Here is a 22,451-nt window from a genome sequence, read left to right on the forward strand (position 1 = left end):
ACTTAGGTACACGATATTAATCTATATACACGCACATACATATGCATATGCATATGCATGTGTACGTATGTGTGTATCTTTGTGTTTATGCAGCTCTCTCGTTCTGTTTCACTGTATCGCTCTCCTTCTGGCCGTCTGTTCCTTTCTCTAATTCCCATTATTCAATTTGCATTTGTGGATATATCCATTTTCGATTTCTGTGAATTTCGCAATAATTTTGTTCGCGAAGCAGAAGCCGTTACTTATTTTTGTATATTCTGTTACCTTATGTACTACGCGGAAAATGTTTACACAATTTGGTGCAAGTGGCACCAATCAGGCGATTAAATATCATTCAATACGTATACAAATATTGTAGATGTTTAGATATACATATGTATATGTATGTATGTATGTTTATAGAGCATATTGCTTACGGTGCAAAAATTTTATCTTTCAATAACATGCGTAGGTTTTTCTTGTCTATTTGATACTGATATACATATTCGTATATATAGAGATATCTTTATATTGGATACTTGAATATACAGATGTAGACATATTTGTATATACAGAGATATCTCCAAATACGTGTTTACATTATTTTAAAGTCAACTCCGTTTTTTATACAGTTATGTGAGATCTGAATGATGTGCACTATTGAGTCAACATTTCGATAGATCGAACCACTTTGCTTACCAGAGCTTAAGCACTTTAAAGTCATTCGACTGCAGTAAACAAAAAATGTGTTCGAACAGCAACAATTTCTTGATTTGGGTCCGAATATAACTTATCTATCGAGTGAAAACATCAAAAATTTAAACACAGCTGCATTCACTATTTAATTAAGTTTATCAATAAAAACAAAACACCTGCGTATTAGTTAAAGAGCTACAAGTAAAAAATCACGAAAAGGCACAAAGTCTTCGCATAGTCAACAAATGAAAACAGTCTTCAAAATTAACAACAATTTTATTTGGAATACTTTGAAAAGCGCTGTGATTTGATTTTGTTATATAAAATACTAGTTTTTCCACATGTTGAACGATTTTGGACTGTTTGGCTATTTAGTATGCATTCTTAGGATTATGGTGAAAATCATTTAATTAAAATATAAAATCATATGGATAAACACAGGTGCATTATTATAATTTGTTTGAATTACCAATTCTCTCCCTCTCCCTCTCTCTCGCTCGCGCGCGCTCTCTCTGTCGCTCAATTTCTTTTTGTTGGCTTTGCGCCGTATCTTCAGAAACCTCATCTTATAATAAACATACATACATATATATAAAGATATGTATATACATATATAGCTGTTTAGCTGCTCTTCCGGATCCATTGTTATAGCAAGTAGATGTGAATTATCATACAGATTGTGTGCTCATTGTCGTGAGTTTGTAAATTACCACGCACATGTCGAAAAGATCGGAAAGGTTTAGCTTCAATGGTACAATATATACATATATACATACATACATAGAAATCTGACATGAAGTTAGTTATAATAATTATAACCATAGAGTTACATGGTGTTAGTTATAATATACATATGCAAATGCATATAATTATGTTGTACCTTGATTATATAATATTTAAAAATCTGCATATAATATTTCCAACTAGTTTATTCAAAATGTATCCACTTTGAACTAGTATTTTCCAATTGGAACCGCGCAATACCCATTCTCATTAGTTTTCTATTTAAAATATGTGATGTTCTGCCCATAGAATTTTGTTTTTCATAAATTCTTTTATATTTCTATTTTTAAGCCAAAATGTAATTAAAGAATGAAGCAAAAACACCAAGAATAACAAACAAACTTTTTCTGCGAAGTTTGAAATTAAAATTCTAAATTTCTGCATAATTCCAATTTATGCTAATTTCCAATTGGAAGCGACCCTCTCACTCATTGTGTCTGTATGTGCGTATTCACATCTTTATGCTTCTTGCATTCCTTTTCCTACATTTGCACAATTTTATTGTACTCAATTTTTGCGCATTTTATGGTTACAGGGTACAATAGATACTTTCTAAGTCAACGACAGCGTTTAGAATTTATCTAGTGCGCACACATACAAAGGCACACATATGCATGTATGCGAGTATAAGCCACGGCATGTGTGTGTGTGTGTAAATCTATCAGTGCGCCAACTTCGTCTTCGTTCTTTGCGATGTGTGTTCCTCAAGTCTTCAGCGCTGTTGCTCTCTCTCTCTTTCTCACTCTCTTACATTTGGTCTATGTGTGTGTGTTCGTGTCCGCAAATATGCTCACACAAATATTAAATTGTACGTACCATTGCTTTTCGCCCCCTCTCCTCCCCCACCCATCCTTTGTGTCTTCGCAGCCGCTCACCGTCCGTGCGTTGTATAAATTTTCTGTGGAACTGTACAATAGCTAAATAAAAAAAAAATAAATAAAATAAAAAAAAAAAAAAAAAAACAAAGTTAAAGCACACAGACCAACTACGACGATGGCGACGACACAAGAGGTTGAGTTAAGTATTAAATGTACGTGCGCTACACAGCGAGTAAGCAAGGCAGAGCGGGAGAGAGAGAATGAGAGCGAGAGAGAAAGATAGAGCGAGAGATATGGAGAGATGCATATGTATTGTAGTTATGTATGGCTAGTAAGTGTAAGTAGCGTGTATTTGTTTTTCATCGTCTCGTTGTTGTTGTTGTTGTTTTTCTTTAATAGTTGTCCGTTGGGCACTTTGGCTGCGACTTGGACTACGACTTTAGCACACTGAAAAAAAAAAAAAAAAAAAAAAAAACAAAAATAACTAAAGCAACGAATGGGCCAACAGGAACAGAAAATAGCAACAACAACAAGAAGAAGAGACAAATGTTGAGTTTCTTGACTTTTCTGCCATTACTATTTAGTAGCAGTCAGGCTTTCGTCTCTCTCTTCGGTTGTGCGCTCTTAGCTCTTACTGTATGCCGGCAATAGCTGCTGCGCTGCTCTGCTGCTGTTGCTGCCGCTCTTACTCTTTCATTATCCATGCTCATGCATTTTGTATGTTTGTTATAAAATGTAATATTTCCTCATATGTAAACCGCGAGCGACTTTAACATTAACGACGACGTCGACGTCGACATCGGCGTCAGCATCGGCATCGACGTTGGCGTTGACGTTGATGTTGTTGACGTTAACGTTGTATTCATTACTGTTGCCATTGCTGTTTTTCTTTACTATGGTTTCAATTTATTTAATTTTATTTTAAACTCTAAACAAAAGAGCTTGCAGAGTCGACTCTTGGACAACACAATGAATGCTAATGGCTGGAATAAGGTGCGGGGCAGCAAGGGGAAGAGGGAAAGGGAGGAAGGGGAGGTTACCGATTGAACGTTCCATATGCGGGCAGGGCATATAAAATCATACACACATGCACATACACATGTAGTTATGAATGTATAAATGCCTGTCTGTATGTATGTGTGTGTTTGAGTGTCTTTATAAATTATACAGATATTCCGTACATGTACATAGTTATGTTTGTTAGTATACTAACGTGTGGACATACATACAGATATTATTGTAGTTATATTCAGGCAAGAAGAAAAAGACATGGAGACGGGAATTGTCCGTACGTACGAGTACTCGCTCGTACAAATATGTATTGCAAATTGGTTGGGTTTTCAGTTCCAGTTTCCAGGTCGTTGCTGGTGTCTCTAACTACAACTGTGAGCTTGTGTGTGTGTGTGTGTGTGTGCATGTGCAGATGTGTATGTAAGAGTCGCTGTAAGCGTTTGCGTAGTTATTGCATGTTCTTATTTCTTGTTTCTATTTGCGAGACTGACTGCAGTTTCTAGATCTTATGATTTCCTTCTTCTTCATCGTCGTCGTCTTCTACTACTCAGTGGGATCCCATCGAAATTTTACTTTGCCATTTGGTTGTTGTTGTTTTTTGTGTTTCGCTTGATTTCCATCATTTGAATAGCACAAGAAGCGCGTTGTCGTCATTCTGGAACTGGTTCAGGAATTTCACATTCCTCGCTCCATTGGAAAACTTGCATTGGCATTTCAGTGTTGATCATTGTGTTCATTTGATTAGGTGCTGTAAGTGTGCATTTTTATTTGTGCCATTTTTAGTGCAATTTGTGCAAGCTCTGAATTTACCGTGTAATTAGCATTTACATCGAAGTATTTTTATATTAGTATTTCATATTTATGTATATTATATTTTATTTCCAGCATATCTTTGTTGCATTGGTATTTGTAAAGCTTAGCGCTTTATCTCTTGTCTGTCGTGCATAAATTACATGCACGTATGTATGTGTGCGTGAGTGTGTATGTTTGTATGTGACGACTTTTAGCTGATTCCTTTTTCGCTTCAGCTACATAAAAAAGTGGTACTCGCTCTCAAGTAATATGCAGATGTTTGCTTGTCTTTACTTCTCAGGATGCAAAGCCCTTGGCATTTTGCGTAGTTTTTCTGTGCAGCAACACCCGCAGCCCAGCCCACTGCTCCTTCTCTATCTCTTCTCATTTTCTATCTCTCTGTGTCTTACACTCATACTCCCACCAGCAGCACCACCACCGACTTGAGTTCTCCCTTTGGCCGTCCTTGCTTACCCTTTTAAGCACACACACACACACACACACGCACGCACACATAGATTTGATTAAGAGAGTAGGAGAGCGCGCGAGTGAGCGCGAGAGAACATGAATTTATCGTGTTGTAGTTTCTGTGGCGGTTAACCTCACCTCACCTCAGCTCTCGCAAACGTCTCACCCCCTTGCATTCGTGCCTTTAGTAGCAGTCATCCGGCTCATAGAGTTTATTTTATTATTTCGTTTCGTTACGATTTTTGCTATTATTTATTTGTTCGCTTCTCACTGTCTGTGTGTGCGTGTATCTTTGTGGGCATGTGTGTGTGCATGTTTTTAAGTTTAGTTTTTTTTTTTTTTTTAGTTTTGACTTGTTTTCTTTTGTGTAATTTTATTTTCGTTTGCGACTGTGTGCGTGTGTGTGTATCAAGTTCGTATGCATGTAAGTGTGTGTGTGTGTAGCTACGACAGTAAGAATTGTATTACCGTTTGTTGTTGTTGTTGTTGTTTTTGGAATCTACACAATAATAAAAATGCTCGAGTCTCATATATAGATTGGGTTGCGCTCGAAGGTGACAAAGAAGGGGCAGGGGATAGCTTGTTTGCCTGCTGTGTGCGTATGTGTGTGTGTTTATTGTGTGCGTGTTTTTATTTTCTTGAATTTCAATTTTTTCCTCTCTTGTTGTTTCTTTTCTTACTTTTATTTATTTAGTTTTCGTCTACGTTTGTTTTTTGTTCGTATGTATTTTTTATATTTCTCCGACTCTCTCATTATTAATAAATAGTTTCTTGTTCTCTGTATTCCATTTCAGTACCCAAATCGCCGCCACTTCAACCGCGTCAACGTTTTCCGTCGTCTTTTCCAATATAAGCAAAAGAATAATAATAAAAAAAAAAAACTATTAATATACAAAAGTTCGACCAAAGGAAAAACGCTGCAAACATTTCGCCAAAACACTTTTGTCTGTACGGCGAATTCGGTAGCCACTTGTTGAATTTGTTGTTGTTCGTTTTTCGGCTGTTTCGCTTTGAAGTCCAATGTCGTCGCCGCAGCGTGAGCGTGGATAAATAACGGCAGTGCGACGCTAGAGAGGAGCAGAACTGGCATGCAGCTGGCTGGCTGGCCGGCTGGCTGCTCTCACGCCTCCATCTCCAACTCTGACTGCTGTTTCAGCTACAACAATTCCAGCTTCGGCTACGATTCCGTTTCCAAATCCAAATCCAAATCCAATTCAAATTCCAATTTCCATTCCACAACGACGCATCACGACCAGGGCTACATCTTCGACAACAATTCCAACCGCACATCCTGATCTCTTGATACAACATCAAAATGGACGCCGAGATATGCAATCCGCAATTATGTCGCATTTGCATTACATCGCACACAAACTCCATGCAAATGATTTCCATATTCGGCGAGGATTCCCTTTGGCAAAAGATCACAACATTGGCTGATGTTAAGGTAAGGAAAACTCTATCGTATACTCGACCTATCGTACATAAACAGACTGTATTTTAGCATAGATCTGCAAGGTTTCCAATCAGATATGCTACTAGAACTATATTAGCGGCCCTCGTCTTTGGATTCTGTTCATGAACTTTGTTGTTCGTGTAGAAAAATCTTCAGCTGTTTCCACTAATTTCTTCAATATTAAAATAAATTCATTTAATTCGAGTTCAAGGTTTTTTTTTATTCAGTTTCCGTTGTTATTTTTATCACGAAATGCGAGGCACAGAATTGAAACTACTACTAGTATCTCAAAAGAGAAAAAAAGAAAAGATTTACTTGATACGAGTTCAAATTACATAAAAATATAATTAGGAAACTCAGATTGCGAAAGTCATGAAAGTTTTTCATGATATCTAGTAGATTTGCTATGATATATATATATATACATGGAATGGAATCTAATAGAATTTGATGAACACAATAAAGAATAAAATAAACAATTTTTTTTTTTTTTTTTTTTTTTTTTTTTTTTTTTTAAGAATTTTATCTATAGAATTTAAATAACTCAAAGTAATACATGGAGAATAAATAAGTAAACAAAACTATTTTAAAATATGTCATCATTCTACAATTGAATTTTTGAATTTGATTTCTGGGTTCGTTAGAGCTAGTTCAATAGAGCAACTAATTTAAAATCAAGGTTACAAAATACATTTATGGTTCAATTAAGTAACAAATGTGTTAGGTTATTTAATGCGAACTAGTTCAATTTAACATCAATATTTAATACTTAAAAGCACAATTCATCTTATATTCTACAAATTGATTTGCGTAGTTAGTATATCTGAATTAGTTCATTGAAACTGACTCATAAAATGAATTGATAGAGCAACTAATGGTAGAATACTATATTATAATGTTATTTTTAAATACATATAAATTTATATATCATTAGTTCAGTTGAACTAGTTCATAAACTAGTTCATAAACGAGTTCATAAGCATGTATTAAATTTATTAGCTTTCAAATTGATGAGTCAATGTACGAAATAGCAAATGCTAACCAATGAACTAATATAGTTATGAACAAATGAACTGATTCCGCAAGTTTAGATAGCAGTGGTTAAATGAAAAATGAACTGATTCCACAGGTGGAGTTAGCAATGATCAAATAACTGATTTTACGAGTTGAGCTAGCAATGACCAAATGAACCGATTTCACAACCTGAGCCAGCAATGTTCAAATGAACAAATAAACTGATTCAACAAGTTGAGCTAGCTATTTAGGTGTTCTTTGCACTTAACGGATACAACTGTATAGAGTCTATAAATGTATATATGTATGTATATGAATATATATATTTATATATCTATTATATAGCCTCCACACTGATGTATTAACATATTTCATAGAATAGCCACAATTCACAGCATTTTTTTATCTTTTCACAGTAACTGACATTAAATAAAAACAACAGCAGCAGCAGCAGAAAAAAAAGCGTTTCGTTTCGTTTGCTTTTGTCTGTTTATTTTTTTTCGTAATTCTTTTTTCTGTTTGTTTGTTTCTTTGGATCAGTTTCAGCTCGGTTAGTTTTTGGTATTATAAACATATACATATATTTATGTATTATATATACTATATTCATATCTATATACACACATACATACAGACAATATACAATTTAGGGTGAATACAGCTCTTAGCCATGGAATCTTATACATACATACATACATATGTTTGTATTTTTATTCATAATTTATTTTATTTTTTATTTTTTTAAGTGGAATTTCTTCTGTTTCTTGTGTTTAGTTTTCTTTCGTTTGCTGCTTTTGTAAAATAATTTACCGTTTCAATTGCTGCTTATGCTTGTATGCTTATAAATACACACACATGCATATAAATTTTTCTTCTTTTGTTTGACGTCTCTCACACACACACACATGCACATACTTGCATACACACACACATGTGAATGTATAATTCATATGTTTGGTTTAATTCCATAAATTTTTCTTTTACAATTTTGTGCTGCTGCTGCTGCGCTGCGTTTGTTGTGTTGTTGTTATTGCTTCTCGCATCTGCGCTCTCGCGCGCTCAAAACTGCGCTCAGCGCTCTCCGCTGTTCGGCTTTGGCCCATTGCCATCTCGCTCGCGCCGCGCTCTCGGCATGCGGCACTCACTCATTCACTTAGTTTGTAGTAGAGTCGGCTTAGACGTTCGTTGGCCCCTTTGCCACCCAAAAAGGGGGCGGGACGCAGCTGACGGAACTGCGAGCTGCGACAACGACGGGAACTCTTGTTCCTCTCACTCTGCTTCGCACCTCAACGCCGACGACGTCGTCGCTGTCGTCGTCTTTGTTGTTGTTGTCGTTATAGACTTCGCTTGCTTTGCGCTGCGAGCGCTGCTTTGATTTTATTTCATTTCATTCCATTCCATTCATGTATTTTTGTTGTTGTTGTTTTTGTTTTTGTTTTTTTTTTTGTTACATTCAATTTATTTGTTGCTTGTAATTTTTCCTGAATGTGAAATGATTTTCTGGTTTTCTGGCTGGTTCAATTTGAGAGCGGCTTAGTCTTGCTTTTTCTATCTCTCTCTCTCTCTTTGCTTTGTTATTTATTATAAATTATTCAGTTTTATTCATTTGCTTTGCATTTATATTTCTTTCATTATGAAATATAAGACGGCAAAGCAGATCGCATTTATTATACTTTAAATGAATACACACACACACACACACATACATGCATATATATGCATGCTTGAGTATTCTTTGTGTGTGTTGGTATTTATTTTTGTAGCTCTGCTAATTCTTGTGTAAATAAAACAGTTTTTCCATACCAAGGTTTCTGTTTAACGAACATGATTATATGTACCTATCTACTTCTACCATTGACTCTACCGCTGCCCCTACCTACATACCTCTATCTAGCTATCCTCTATTATTTCTATTTTGTTCATTAAATAATAAATACACACACACACACGCACACAGACAAAACCTGTTGAGACGTTTTCTGTTTCTTTCCTTCTTTATTATTTTCATGATTTTTTTTTTTTCTTCTATTTTTGGTCTATTGTTCCTTTGGCTTTACAAATTGATTGTGATTTAGTTCGTCGACCCAAAATTATATTAAACAAAAAAGAAAAAGCTCGTAAAGTAAAATCATAAAATGCGTAAATACCAAAAATAAAAATGTATAAAAAAAAGAAAATCTACATAAAAAGGTACAATATATTTATATACATATGTATATATAGTAATATGGATATACATATATAGTCGCATAATTTGTTTAGGATATACTACATACATATTTATGTTTATTTTTTTATTTAAGAAATAAAATCTTTTAATCTTGACAAATAGAGTTCAAAAATTTATTCTGCTCTTACAATGTGATAATCAGCATTTTTACTAGCTATTTTAAAAGTAGCATTTGTATTTTAGAAGAGTTTTAATATCATTAGTTTTTTTTTTTTTTTTTTTTTTTTTTTTTTTTTTTAATTTTATTTTTTGCTATATTATTATTATTTTTTATTTCGGTATTCGTATTCCAGTATCATTCATATTTAAATATTATTAGTAATTTTGGTACTAAAATTTTGCTATTAGTATTTTTACAAAGCATTCGTTTTAGTATATTATTTTAGCAATATTTCTTGCGATATTCATTATAGATTTAATTTAAAAGTTAAAACTTTTTTTTTTTTTTTTTTTTTTTTTATCATTGTGTTTTAATTTAATTTATTTTGGTTGCTGCTTCTAAGTATAATTGGTCAATAATGATTAGTAATTAGAACATGTTAATATTTTTTAGTAGTACTACTCGAAGTTTTTATATTGTACCATAAATATTTGTTTTGTTTGTAGTCGTATTCTTATTTATGTTTTACTCGCTGTATTTTTTGTATTTAGTATTTAATTCTAATGCTCTCATTGTTGGAATTTAAAATCTTTTTAAAGGGGCCTCTCAGTGCTGCTGCCTTAAAAATCACAGACTGTCCTCTAAGCACTTTTTGTAGTATTTCTCTTCTAATAGTTTTTGCCAGGTTGGTCGTTTTCTCTGTCTACCTTCCACACATATCTTGGGTGTAACTAGGAGGATGTTCTTATTGAACTAATTCAGATATCAGTCTATAGAAATCTAATCTGATAAAGTAATTCCCTGAGCTTAGGCAATGGAACCCAGAGACCCGTAGAGTTTACTAACCTTTGAATGGATAGATATTGCTGAATGTGCAAATATATTTATTGGAATCCCCTTCCATTTTCAGATCTCCAAGAATGACACCTTGCCGCAGCAGGTGTGTGTGAGCTGTGCCAAGACGGCGATCTCGGCGTGCCTGTTCAAGAAGAAGTGCGAGGATGCCGACAACTTCTATCGTCAGCAGCTGCTGATCAAGAAGATCGAGGGGCAGACGGGCGAGCCGAGGAGCGAGGTGGAGGCAGCGGTCGCAGATGGCGCTGCTGCGGCTGCTGCTGGCGGGCAGACTAAGAGCAACAGCAACAGCAACAGTCACAGCCGTAGCCACAGCAACAGCAGCAGCGGCAGCAACAGCGGCAGCAGCAGCGGTAGCAGCAGCGGTAGCAGCAGCAGCAACAGCAGCTCCGACGATGATGACGAGGAGGAGGAGGAGGATAATGGCAACGAAGAGGATGAGGAGGGCGGCGCGAATGCCCTGGCCGAGGATGCTGCTGGCAATGCGAGCACACAGAATGGACACGCCAAGAGCAATGGGCATCAGATGGAGCAGCAGCTATCAGAGGCGCACGAACTGGAGCTGGAGCAGGAGCACGAGCACGAGCACGAGCAGCGGCAGCAGGAGCATGGCGAGGAACTGGAGCAGCAGCTGCAGCTGGATGAGCAGGATGAGCCATTGCCGCTGTCGTCGCACGAGGACAACGAAATGCCAGAGCAATTGCCCTTCAATTCGATACGCCTGATGCAGGAGTATATGCAGCGGAGCATGAATAAGTTCCCCAATGGCAACGGCCATCATAATCTGGCCGGCGCGGACGATGGCGACGAGGAGGAGGACGACGAGGATGATGAGGCGATGTCGCTGCCATTGATACCAGAAATCGAACTAATCACGCCCTCCGATCCAGACCCAACAATGCTAACGGGCAGCGACAACGATGCAGCAGCTGGTCTGCTCAATGGAGGAGTCGCTTCTGCTGCTGCCGCCGCAGCCGCTGTTGCCGCCGCCGCCTCTGCCGATGGCGGTGTTCATGCAGCGGCCGCTGCTGCGGCCGTTGCTGCGGCTGCTGCCGCTGCCGCGGCGGCTGGCGGCGCACAAGGCTTTCAGTGTCCGCACTGCTACCACAGCTTCGAGATGAAGCAGATACTCAAGGCGCACATGCAGAGCGTGCACGGGACACCGGGACCCGTCTACGAGTGCACCAACTGCCGCAAGACCTATTTCTACAAGCGTTTTCTCGAGAAGCACATACGACGCGGCCGTTGCGTCAAGAAGCGACGCAATCAGACGTAAGTGAAGAATGAATTGAATCCTTGCCAGCATTCGATCCTAATGTCTCATCTGATTACAGTCGGCCCATGCAGTGCTCCGATTGCCATGTGCTCTTCCCCACCGGCCATCATCTGGGCTGGCACAAGCGCACCGGCTGCCCCTCGAAGGCGGCCAAGATGTGAGTCACCATCGGTCATCATTTGATTGAGCCGTTGCTTACAATATTTCAATCAATCTCTTGCAGGCCCTTGCAGCAGCTGTTCAAGCAGAACATTGTGCAGTTCAATAACTTTACGAAGCGCGTGGCGCCACGCAAACCGCCGCCGCCAGATGCTGCTGCACTGCATCTCAATAATCGCAAGTAAGTGGCTTGAGTTGAGACATTGAAATTGATTCCTTCATTTGCCTGCCTCCTTCTCCTCCTGTTCAGGCTGGGCATCACCAACAAGCGCAAGGGGCGCACTCGCATCAAGCTGGACGCCAAGAAGATCGCCCTGGCCAAGCAGCTGATCCTGCGCGAGGCCACCACCACGGTGATCGCCAATGAGCTCAACATTTCGCGCACCTTCGCCTGGCGTCTGCGCAAGAGTCTGGTGAATGGCGTCAGTCTGCATGAGCGTGTCGTGGACCAGGCCAGTGAGGAGCAGCAACAGCAACAACAACAGCAGCAACAGCAGCAACAGCAACAACAACAGCAGCAGCAGCAACACCAACAGTTGCAGCTGCAGCAGCAATTGCAGCAACAGCAGCATTTAGAGCAACAGCAACAGCAGCTGGAGCACGAGCGTCAGCAGCTGGCCTTGCCCTACAGCCACCTTGGCCTGGGCCTCATCAAGGAGGAGCAACTGGACAGCGATGAAGAGCAGCAGCAACAGCACTCCGCACTCAACATGGACGATGAACTCGCCGCGCATGGCGATGGCGGCGATGGCGATGGCCTTGTCGACGATGGCGACGATGATGGCATTGGCGACATTGGCGCCGAGGAAACGGCCGGCTATGCCGATGGCGAGGACGATGTCTGCGGACTGCTGCAGCACAATGGCTACGACATGCGCGCCCAGCTGGAGGAGCACAGCCCAATGGACGGGGCTGGAGACATGGATCACGAGCAGCTTGGCAAGCGAGGCGTTTCGGTTTCCCCAAGCGGCATGCTGCCGGCACGCGCCGACGTTGAGGCCTATCAGCGCCTATTGGCGGGATCGCATCGCTTTCCGCATATTGTAAACGCACAGCAATTGCAGCTGCAGCAGCAGCAACAGCAACAACAGCAACAACAGCAGCAGCAACAGCAGCAACAACAGCAGCAAAAGCAGCAGAAGGTCGCACACAATGGAACGATGCCCATGTTGACGCGTTATCCGCCCTCAGTCGTCGCGCCCAAGTGAGTCGAGTGCTCGATTTATATCCATGACTGCAAAGTGCATTAGAATATCCATTGCTACCTTATATATTTGATAGAGCGGGAATTGTAACTGCAGCTCTGAGTGAAGTAACCTTGGCTTAGATTAGCCCTTAGCTCTTTATGTATAAGGAATGCCAGCTTTAACTCTGTTTAGATGAAGGAATAGGCCTAAGCGTACTCCAAGTTTAGTTAAGCTTGAGTTTATTTCCACTCTGGAAGTTTTACTCCAGTTGAGGTCATTAGACTCAAGTTCATCATTTCATTAGCTCAGCTGGAGTACGACTTAATATAACTGAGCTTATCAGACTCAAGCTTATCTATTCATGTAATGCCCACTTAAGCTATTATATTTCTAGTATATCCATTGAAGCTTTTTAAATATCCATTGCAAATCCTCCATCTTCACTTTAGTGTAAAGAGCTCAATGAATTTAAGATTCATTTGTCATTCTTATACAGACATAGAAGATATCCTATCCTAGAGTGTATAAGAGTGTCATATATATAAGATAGTCTCCCATATAGACGTAGGAGTGTATTAACACTTTATATATTTTATTATTATTTTCTATTATGATTTTGAGTTGTTAAAGTAAAGTAATTTCCATTACTGCTAACTAAATTTATAAATATGCAAGTCTTCAAGTAGCCTTAACTAAAATTAGTCTGCCTTTGATCTATTTGACATTTTTTCTATTCCTAGACAGATCCTTCACTTGTCACTTGAACTAATATAGAAAACTCTATAGCTACTATGACTTTTGCTTTGGATCTTCTATATTCACTCGAGCTGAGAAAGAAAAAACGCTATAGAGCTTTAAACTTTGATAGGAAAGCCTTAGCAAAAAAGGGCTTTTAACTTTTCTTTAGGTTTTTCATGCTTACTAGATTTTAGAGCTTGTTTTAAGTCCTCGATTAGTAGTCGGAAAACTAGTTTTCTTTCTAAGGGAAACCCTATCTCTCTCTCTCTCTCTCTCTAACACGTTCTATCTCCCTTTCTTAGCCTCTGCCTGTCTCTATACACTTCCACTATCCATCTCTTTCTATGAACTGTATAACTAATCAAGTAACTCTCTTGCAGTCACGCTTTGCCTGTCAACCTGTCCCTGCGCTCCATCAACAGCAACGAAAGGTGAGTGCGAGACCTTTATAGCATGCCGACTCTATCTAATGCTCTCTTTCCCTCTCTCTCTCTCTCTTTCTTCTTCTTAGTAATGGCAGCTCTGGCAGCAATGTAGCTCCACCTGTTCCGCATTCGCATCATCATCAACAGCAGCAGCAACAGCACCACCAGCAACAGCAGCAACAGCAGCAACAACAGCAGCAGCAACAGGTGGTTCATCAGCCTGGCAAGAAGCCGCGCAAGCCAAACGTCTTCATCGATGACGAGAAGTATGCAATGGCCAAGCTGTTGGTGGCCCAGAATGCATCCACCATGGAGATAGCGCGCGCCCTGAACGTCTCCCAGATGACGGCCTGGAAGGTGCGCGATGCCATATTGAAGGGCGTGCCGCTTTCGTATCGCAACAAGCGCAGCGAGGGGCGTGACGAGGCGGCCGCACTAGCTGCCAAGGAGCAGCAGCAACAGCAACAGCAGCAGCAACAACAGGAGCAACAGCAACGTCACCAGCAGGAGCTGCAGCGTCAGCAACAGTTGCAGGAACTGCAGCAGCAGCAAATGGAGTTGATCAACAAGCAGCAGCAGCAGCAACAGCAAAAGCAACAGCAGCGCCAGCAGCAGCAACAGGAATTGTTGCTGCAGCAACAGCAGCAGCAGCAGCAGCAACAACAACAGCAGCAACAACAGCAGCTGCATCACCCGACACCAGCGGAAACATCACATTACCAACAACAGCAACAGCAGCAGCAGCAATCGGCTTCCATGAATGGCGGCAAACTGTTGCACACCCGTCGCCGCTTGAAGGCCGCCGAGCGGGAGCTGCGCGACAAGGAGATCACACGTGAGATACTCGAACTGATCAAGGAGGACAGCAATATACAATACTGGAAGGTGTCCGCCCGGCTCGCCGAGAAGGGCATCAATATATCGCCCTCGTCCGTCTGTCAGAAACTCAAGTCGATGGGCATCCATCGTCGCTGGAAGCCCGGCGATAAGCCGCCAATGCTGGCGATTAGTCAACTGAAGGCGGCCACTGTGGCGGCAGCTGCGGCCACTTTGGCGGCCAATGGGGCGAACTTCGGTCTGCCCAATGGGGTGAATGTGCCAGGGGTCGGGGGCATGGTCGACGATGTCTTTGAGCAGCAGCAGTTCGATATGGGTGGGCCACATTTTCTCAGTGCCTTCACGCGCTAGATGCCGGTCATCGATAGTCGATATATCAGACGGGGACTGTTGAGCTGGGGCGATAACGATAACGATAACAGTGAAATTTCAAACGTTAGTTAATAACCTATTGAACAACGCAAAAACCAAATTGAGTAAAAACAAAATCAAAATTGATAAAACATTAAAATATAAAATATCGATAACAATAGCACTGACAATGACATACAGACACCAACAGTGGCATAGACATTCCTATTAAGCTATTCGATGTCGATCGATTGACAATACAATAACCAATAACAAATGACCAATTTTTGAGCGTGATATCGATAACGATATCAAGTGATCACAAGCAAAACATTTTCAATGCGATAACATTCATCGTAGCAGCTGCAGATTGCGAATCGATAATATCACTGATAAGTGCAATCGTTGTTAACAGTATCGATAACGATAACGATGACAGTAACGATAACTGTGCCAAGGACGTTGCCAGTTCCTGTCACGTTAACATTGAGTGCAGAAATGATGCAGCTAATATCAGCGACGATAACAATAACGATAGCGATGACAGTGACATTAACGATAACTTTAACGATAACGATAATGTTAATTTTGACGTTTTATGATTACGACGACAAATGCCTCCCGGTCCCGCCCAATGCACTATCCCTAACTATTTAAGTATTACACACACACACACACATACACACATTCATACACTCACACACATGCACAGCAGTAACAAAATCCACAACAACAATTTGTATTTTTTATATAGTATTTAAATGTGCAAATCGTGCGCTGCATTCAACTACATCAAATGTATTCTAGACCATATATATATATATATATATATATATATATATATATATATATATGTATATATATATATATACTTTTTTTTGTATTAGATCTATAGTGAAATACATATAGCAGCTATATGCTATGCATTCTTAGAATGTAAGAGAACACACACATATACGCACACACATGTACACGCCCATCCACACACACACACACACATACACACGCAAAGCGGTCATTCCAAAACATCAAGCAAAAACTATTTGGTTTATTTTTTATTTTTTTTTCATTTTATTTTTATATTATATAAGTAATATATTTTTTTAATTTTGTTAAATGTCGGTATTTTTTTGTATAATTTTTTTTTTTGTATTTAATCAATTTGTTTTAGTCGTTAGTTGAAACATTTTGGACTTCTTAAACTCTGGCGCCGTTAATAATTTAACTAAAAATATTGTAATACACTAGTATTTATTAAATACTGTCAAACATACTAAAGCAGAAATGCTGTATGTCAATGTGAATGTGAATGGTTAATGTTAACTGAACATTTATTTATTTTTTTTTTTACAACTTTTGGTAGATATATGTATGTCTATATAGATATATATATATATATATATATATATATATAAATAAATTTTTTTGGTATTAGCTCATAAAAAAGGCTATATACAAGACATTACAAAACACATAAACACACACACATATTTATGTAGATTGCAATTTGCAATTTATTAAAGTACTGAATTTTAACTTTAGTGAAATATCATTATTATTATTATTATTATTATTATTATTATTATATTAAATTATGCATAATTGGAACAAATGAAAGCAAAACTAGAGACAACACAACAACAATAATAACTAACAAGAACAAGAACCTAAAGTTACACAACAAAAAACATGAGATAAAATACAAAAAAGAAAAAAAAAAAAACAATACAAAAAATACCAGCAACAATAACAAGTGCAATTACAACAGTAACAAACAACAAGAGCAACAACAACAAAATATATTAAAAATGTAATTTGTTTTTGCTGAGAAGCGAATAGAAAGGCAGCATTTTATAAAAAAATATTTTATTTAATTATTTTCTTTTAATTTTAGAGTGCAATAGCTGAAATTGTTAAAACATTTAGATATTATGTACCCCCATGTGACCTCCCCCCTCCCCCACATACACCCAAACACCTAAACACCCACACATACACACATTTAAGACAAGCGAACAATATTTAATTAGCCAATTAGACAAAAACAAAACAAGAAACAAAAGAGATATGAAACGAAGAAGACAACAACACTTACAATACAAAAAAATACTGAGAATTCTATTTATTTACAGTATATATTTACGATTTAAATACATAAATATAAAATATAGTTTATTTTTTGATCGTCAAGGCGATTGTATTTGCAGCTTAGCTTCTTTATAACTAAGGTCTATCGAATGAAGAGCAGAGATAGAGTTCGAGAAAGATAGGGAGAGAGAGAGAGAGAGAGAGAGAGAGGAGGAGAGTGAGCCAGAGGGAAGAGAGTGATAAGCTATGAGCTCTCTCAACTGAGCGAGATTGTGTTTATCGATAAATGTCTATCGATAGTTTAGTATTTTTGTAATTTGAAATTGTAAACCCCCTCCAAAAAACACACACATACACGCCCCTATATATACATGATATATAGTATATATACTTATAGATATGTGTATATAGTTAGTATTTTCTGTTTACTATTCAAACGTATTTTTTCCAGCTATTTTTTTTTGTATGCAATACAAAAATTAAAAAGAAAACAAAAATTAATAAAAAACATGTATTATTAACATTATTTATAAGCAAAGCAAGAAAAGAAGAAAATAAAAAACAATCCACAAGAAAAAAAAAAAAAAAACAAATGCAAACAACAACAAATAGAACTGACGTGCCTATGTAGCGATAAAAAAAAAAATAAAAATAAAAAAAACTAAAAAAAAAACAACTGAAACTTTCCTCTCCAAAAATCTGAAAAGATGAAAATTATAAATAAATTACATACAATTAAAAAAAAAAATTAAAAAGAAATGTAACAAAATGCAAAAAAAATTTAAAAACAAGAAAAAATGAATGTAATCAAATACACACACACACACACACACACACAGAGCGAGTTTATGGAGTTAGACTTTATTCTAGTTGTAATTCGTGGACTGTGCCACACACACACATACACACATATAACCCATACACACCAACACACATACATACAATATGATGTACTACATTATAATCATTCCAAAATGTCATAAAAATAAAAATAAAAAAAAACATGCCTATATATATTTTATGAAATAACCAAAAATTTGTTTTCCTTTATCATACTCCGGGTTTTTCTACAAATTGCATTCATGCTCGTTCGCCAGCCGGAAAATGGGCGTATTTTTGGAGTGTAATCCATATAGGAGAACACACTATCTATCTATTGCAAACTTCCGGCTCTATATAAGCACATTCAGATTTGTGTATTTCCTATAGCACAAGTCTTTAGCATTTGCAAGGGGACTGCAAGATCTTTCCTTCTCCACTCTAAAGATCATCATCATATTTCATTATGCCATTGGGCGCAACCGATTGAAGCGTTGCTCTAGGGGAATTTCTGGAATAATTTAAAGTCTCATTTTATTTGAGAGTTTTTTAATTAGGCTGCGATTGGCAAGTGGGTGGAGTCCCTGCCTAAAGATGACGGCGATGAATGCAACAACAGTTGCTCATCTGTGTTATTGACGCCGGGTATACACGACTAGGTGATGCAGCCATAATTAAATCATGACTCATTAGACTTAAATGCTTAGCAATTTTATATTTTATATTTATTTGAAGTAATTTCCCCTACTGTATTTTACTTGAATGTTGAATTTGACATGAAGATGGATCACTTGTCGAATTTTGGCAGGTAGTTCAGCTGAGATCTATGCTGAGTATTGCTGAAGAAAACATATGTAGAGGGTAAAGTATTTAAATATCACAGTTAGAACAAAGTAGCTGTCAAGTTTGACAGCAAGTCTAACATTAAGATGACAGTAAACTCAATTATAAAACTAAAATTGTGAATAACAAGAAATTATTGCATATTCAATGGATATCCGCAGGCAAACTAGCTGCAAATTAACAAGCGAGAGACAAAAGAAGAGAGTCAGAGAGAGAGAGAGAGAGAGAGAGAGAGAGAGAGAGAGAGATGTATAGACTGCATTCAAATATTCGTAAAATGTTCTCTGTTTGGGAATGATGAGCAAGTGGGATTTACCAGGTAAGCAATGCTTGTAATTAATTATGATAGATTTTACTTGCGGAACAATTTATATAGTCGAAATGCGCTACATTAAACGAGCTGCTTAGTTAAGCTGAGCTAACCGAATCGCTGCTAATGGGGCGTATGAGTAATATTTCCAATATAATCTAATTCTTCATTAACTGAAGAGGTTGATTGATTGCAGAGACGCCGACTTAAATTTTTTTTTTTTTTTTTTTTTTTGTTAGCTGATTGATAAAGTGATCGATTGAATGGTTGACTGATTTTAGCTTACTTGCTGGGTGAATGACTGAATAACATGGCTGAATAATAATAATTGACTTAAAGATAAATTGATGTACAATTCATACCAATATATACTGAATTCTAATTAGACTCTAAGACTTCGGCTTCTGATTGAGTCGACATTTATAAAGCTATATGGAATTCTAGTTGGACTCCATTCATTGATTCATTCCCCTACTGATTGATAATGAAACGGTTAAGGATGACTAAATTTACGAACAAAATTATGAACTGTTTCCAATTAACTGAAAGTCAAATTAGCTAGTTATTTGGGGTTTCAGCTGTAGCGGCTCCTGTTGCCAGTCAGACTTAGACTCGCTTCATTTAGTTGCTCTTGCTGTTGTTGTTGTTGTTGCAGCTGTTGTTGCCGTATACGTGATGCAAGTTTCAGTGCATCCGGCGAGAAAAATGCGCTTTGGATGACGACTTCGAAACGAGCCAAATACAATGGGAGACAGCCCTAGCTGAGAACCTTTATAAATTAGCCGGGAATGAGCAAAAGTTCGTTTAGTTGACCAGCAGCAGTTGCTTGGAATCGTAGACATCGCAGTGCATCACATAGAGAAACAGAGACGAGCCGGATCTGCGATGCAACACTGGAAGCTGCTCTTGACTTGGCTGCTCGTTAGCACCTGCCTGGCGCTGGCCACGCCCTCGCTGTTGCAGCTGAAGAAGAAGCTGCTCTTTGGACATGGAGGCGGTGGTGGTGGTGGCGGCGGTGGATTTGGTGGCGGCGGTGGATTTGGCGGCGGCGGTGGATTTGGTGGCGGTGGTGGATATGGAGGTGGTGGGGGATATGGAGGTGGTGGCGGTGGCGGTCATCCAGGTGGCGGTGGTGGTGGTCATCCAGGCGGTGGCGGTATCCATAAGCCAGCCATATATGAGGTGTATGTGGTTAAGCCCATCTATCAAGGCGGCGGCGGGGGAGGAGGACACTACGGTGGCGGTGGCGGCGGGGGAGGAGGACACTACGGTGGCGGTGGCGGCGGAGGTCATCCAGGCGGCGGGGGCGGTGGTCATCCAGGCGGTGGTGGCGGCGCCGGAGGCGGCTCCTATGCCAGCAGCAGCGCCAACAGCTACAGCCATGGAGGAGGCGGCGGCAGCAGCAGCAGTGCTTATGCCAAGGCAAACGCCTATTCGCGCAGTTGGTACTGAGCCAAGAAAGAGGATTAACATCAATTTGAAATGACAAAATATTTTTTTTTTATAATTTATAAGTTTTATGAATAAATTTAAAGTTATTGTTGGCAGAGTCAAAATATGCCGAGTTGAATAAGGAAGAGAGTGGAAATGCAAAAAATGGGTTCTAATTGGGAGAGACAAGGAATTTATCAATGTGGAATGATTAGAAACGGAATAAAGCGACGCGATCCAATTGGAATTAGTAGGGAACAGGAAAGCGAGCCGTGAAATGCAAAGAGATTCCAATGGAAAATAATGGAAATGAATTGCAGGTATGCAATACAACTGGAATCGAAAGCAAGAGGTGAGATAAGATATTCCAATGAAAAATGGAATAGATGAACATGCGCCATTTGGAAATAAACAGCTCACAGAAGTCAGAGAGCAGAAGAGGTAATACAAATTCTAATTAGGAATTAATTGACTATGAAAGATTACCAACAGAAAAGGAACTATAATATGAACAAATAAAAACGGTGTAAGAGCGAATTTGCAAAGGGTATGGAAGAAGCAGAGCATTAGAAAGAGTATCTAATTGGAAGAAATGAACAGGGAAGGTACGCGGATATAAAAATTCCAATGTGGAATGGAGAACGAATGGGAGCCGAGATTCCAATTGGTGAATGAACGCAGGGGCAACACACGCTTCGAATTGGGTAATGAAAGCAATAGGGAAGCGAACAGAGACAAGGAGAAGCGTCTTTTTAATAGTTTCAACATATTCAAATTGGCAATGGGAACATATTTTATGGCTAAATGAAAAAGAGAGATAGGCAAGGTTAGCTAAGGTATGCCCATGCCCAAATACCCTACTAGATATAGTGAGAGAGGAATAGATAAAGAGAGACGCAAAGAGAGAGAGAGAGAGAGGGAGAAAGAGAAAGAGAGAGAGAGAGAGAGAGAGAGAAAGAGACAGAGAGCGAGACAGAGAGATAGATAGATAGTCACAGGTGTTACATACCACCTAGTTACGTGCATATACCCTCCAGAGGATTAGCTAAATATATGAATATTACCCAGTTAACAAAAAGATCGCACATTTCGAAACTCGTTTGGCTGTGAAAATATCTATACGTGTACATATGTATTTACATATATACATAGATACATATATATGTACAGACTTGAGCTTGCAGGCACAACAACAAAAACAACAACAACAACGAGAAACACCTGTAAACGTGTTTCAAAATGCCAAAAATGCTGTCAAAGTAAAAGATTTCATAAATTTGTATTTATTTGAGCAAGCAGAATCTATAGACATACATATATGTACATATGTATATGTATATATAGACTGTGCGTGGGCACATGCGAATGCCAATAAGAATATGCAATCGGAATTGTTGACATTCCAAGCAGAAGATGATTCTACGCACACCTCTAGCTCGTTTTGCTGCTGCTGCTGTTGTTGTTGCTGCTGCTGCTACTGTTGTTGTTGTTGTTTACAATTAACTGAGATCATGTTTGCAAAAATGTTTGCGTAATTTGCTCTCAAGTGTCTGTGACTGTGCTGTAGAGCTGATGAGATCTTAGGCAATTAGAAGACGATTATATCTATTATCTATTAGAAGGAATTATAAGACAGGCATTATTGTATAATTATCATAATTTATATTAGAAAGAACCTGTTGGCTCTTTAAAGACCTCTAATGGCTGCATAGCCATATATCTTTTAGAACTAATGGTCTGACAAATGGGAAGATGGTCTTTGACGCTTTGAAATATAGAAGAGGA

At 38.6% G+C, this 22,451-nt stretch overlaps 1 protein-coding gene and 1 long non-coding RNA gene across 9 annotated transcripts in view; one reads left to right on the top strand and one right to left on the bottom strand.

The window, feature by feature from the left end:
• The window catches only part of LOC108619677 (uncharacterized), a 38,478-nt gene extending 20,179 nt beyond the window's left edge, over positions 1–18,299 (top strand). For 6 of the 8 annotated variants that reach the window (XM_089473252.1, XM_089473248.1, XM_089473250.1 and 3 more), the window contains 7 exons: positions 5,342–5,994; positions 10,258–11,474; positions 11,537–11,635; positions 11,702–11,818; positions 11,888–12,841; positions 13,943–13,993; positions 14,074–18,299. In XM_089473252.1, coding sequence (XP_089329378.1) covers positions 5,863–5,994; positions 10,258–11,474; positions 11,537–11,635; positions 11,702–11,818; positions 11,888–12,841; positions 13,943–13,993; positions 14,074–15,175 — 3,672 coding nt within the window. In that variant the 5' untranslated portion in view covers positions 5,342–5,862 and the 3' untranslated portion in view covers positions 15,176–18,299. Of the gene's footprint in view, positions 1–5,314; positions 5,995–10,257; positions 11,475–11,536; positions 11,636–11,701; positions 11,819–11,887; positions 12,842–13,942; positions 13,994–14,073 lie in introns of all 8 variants that reach the window. The other 2 variants (XM_089473254.1, XM_089473249.1) reach the window with 1 other exon arrangement.
• LOC149267897 (uncharacterized) lies at positions 1,998–5,343 on the bottom strand. The gene is made up of 2 exons (XR_016270874.1): positions 3,506–5,343; positions 1,998–2,723 (listed from the first exon to the last, which is right to left on the bottom strand). It is a non-coding gene; the product is annotated as an uncharacterized LOC149267897 (long non-coding RNA).
• Positions 18,300–22,451: the final 4,152 nt, after the last annotated feature.

The sequence above is a fragment of the Drosophila arizonae genome, chromosome X (genome assembly GCF_054131065.1).
Source record: "Drosophila arizonae isolate 15081-1271.41 chromosome X, UAZ_ARI_1.0, whole genome shotgun sequence".
Taxonomy (NCBI): Eukaryota; Metazoa; Arthropoda; class Insecta; order Diptera; family Drosophilidae; genus Drosophila; species Drosophila arizonae.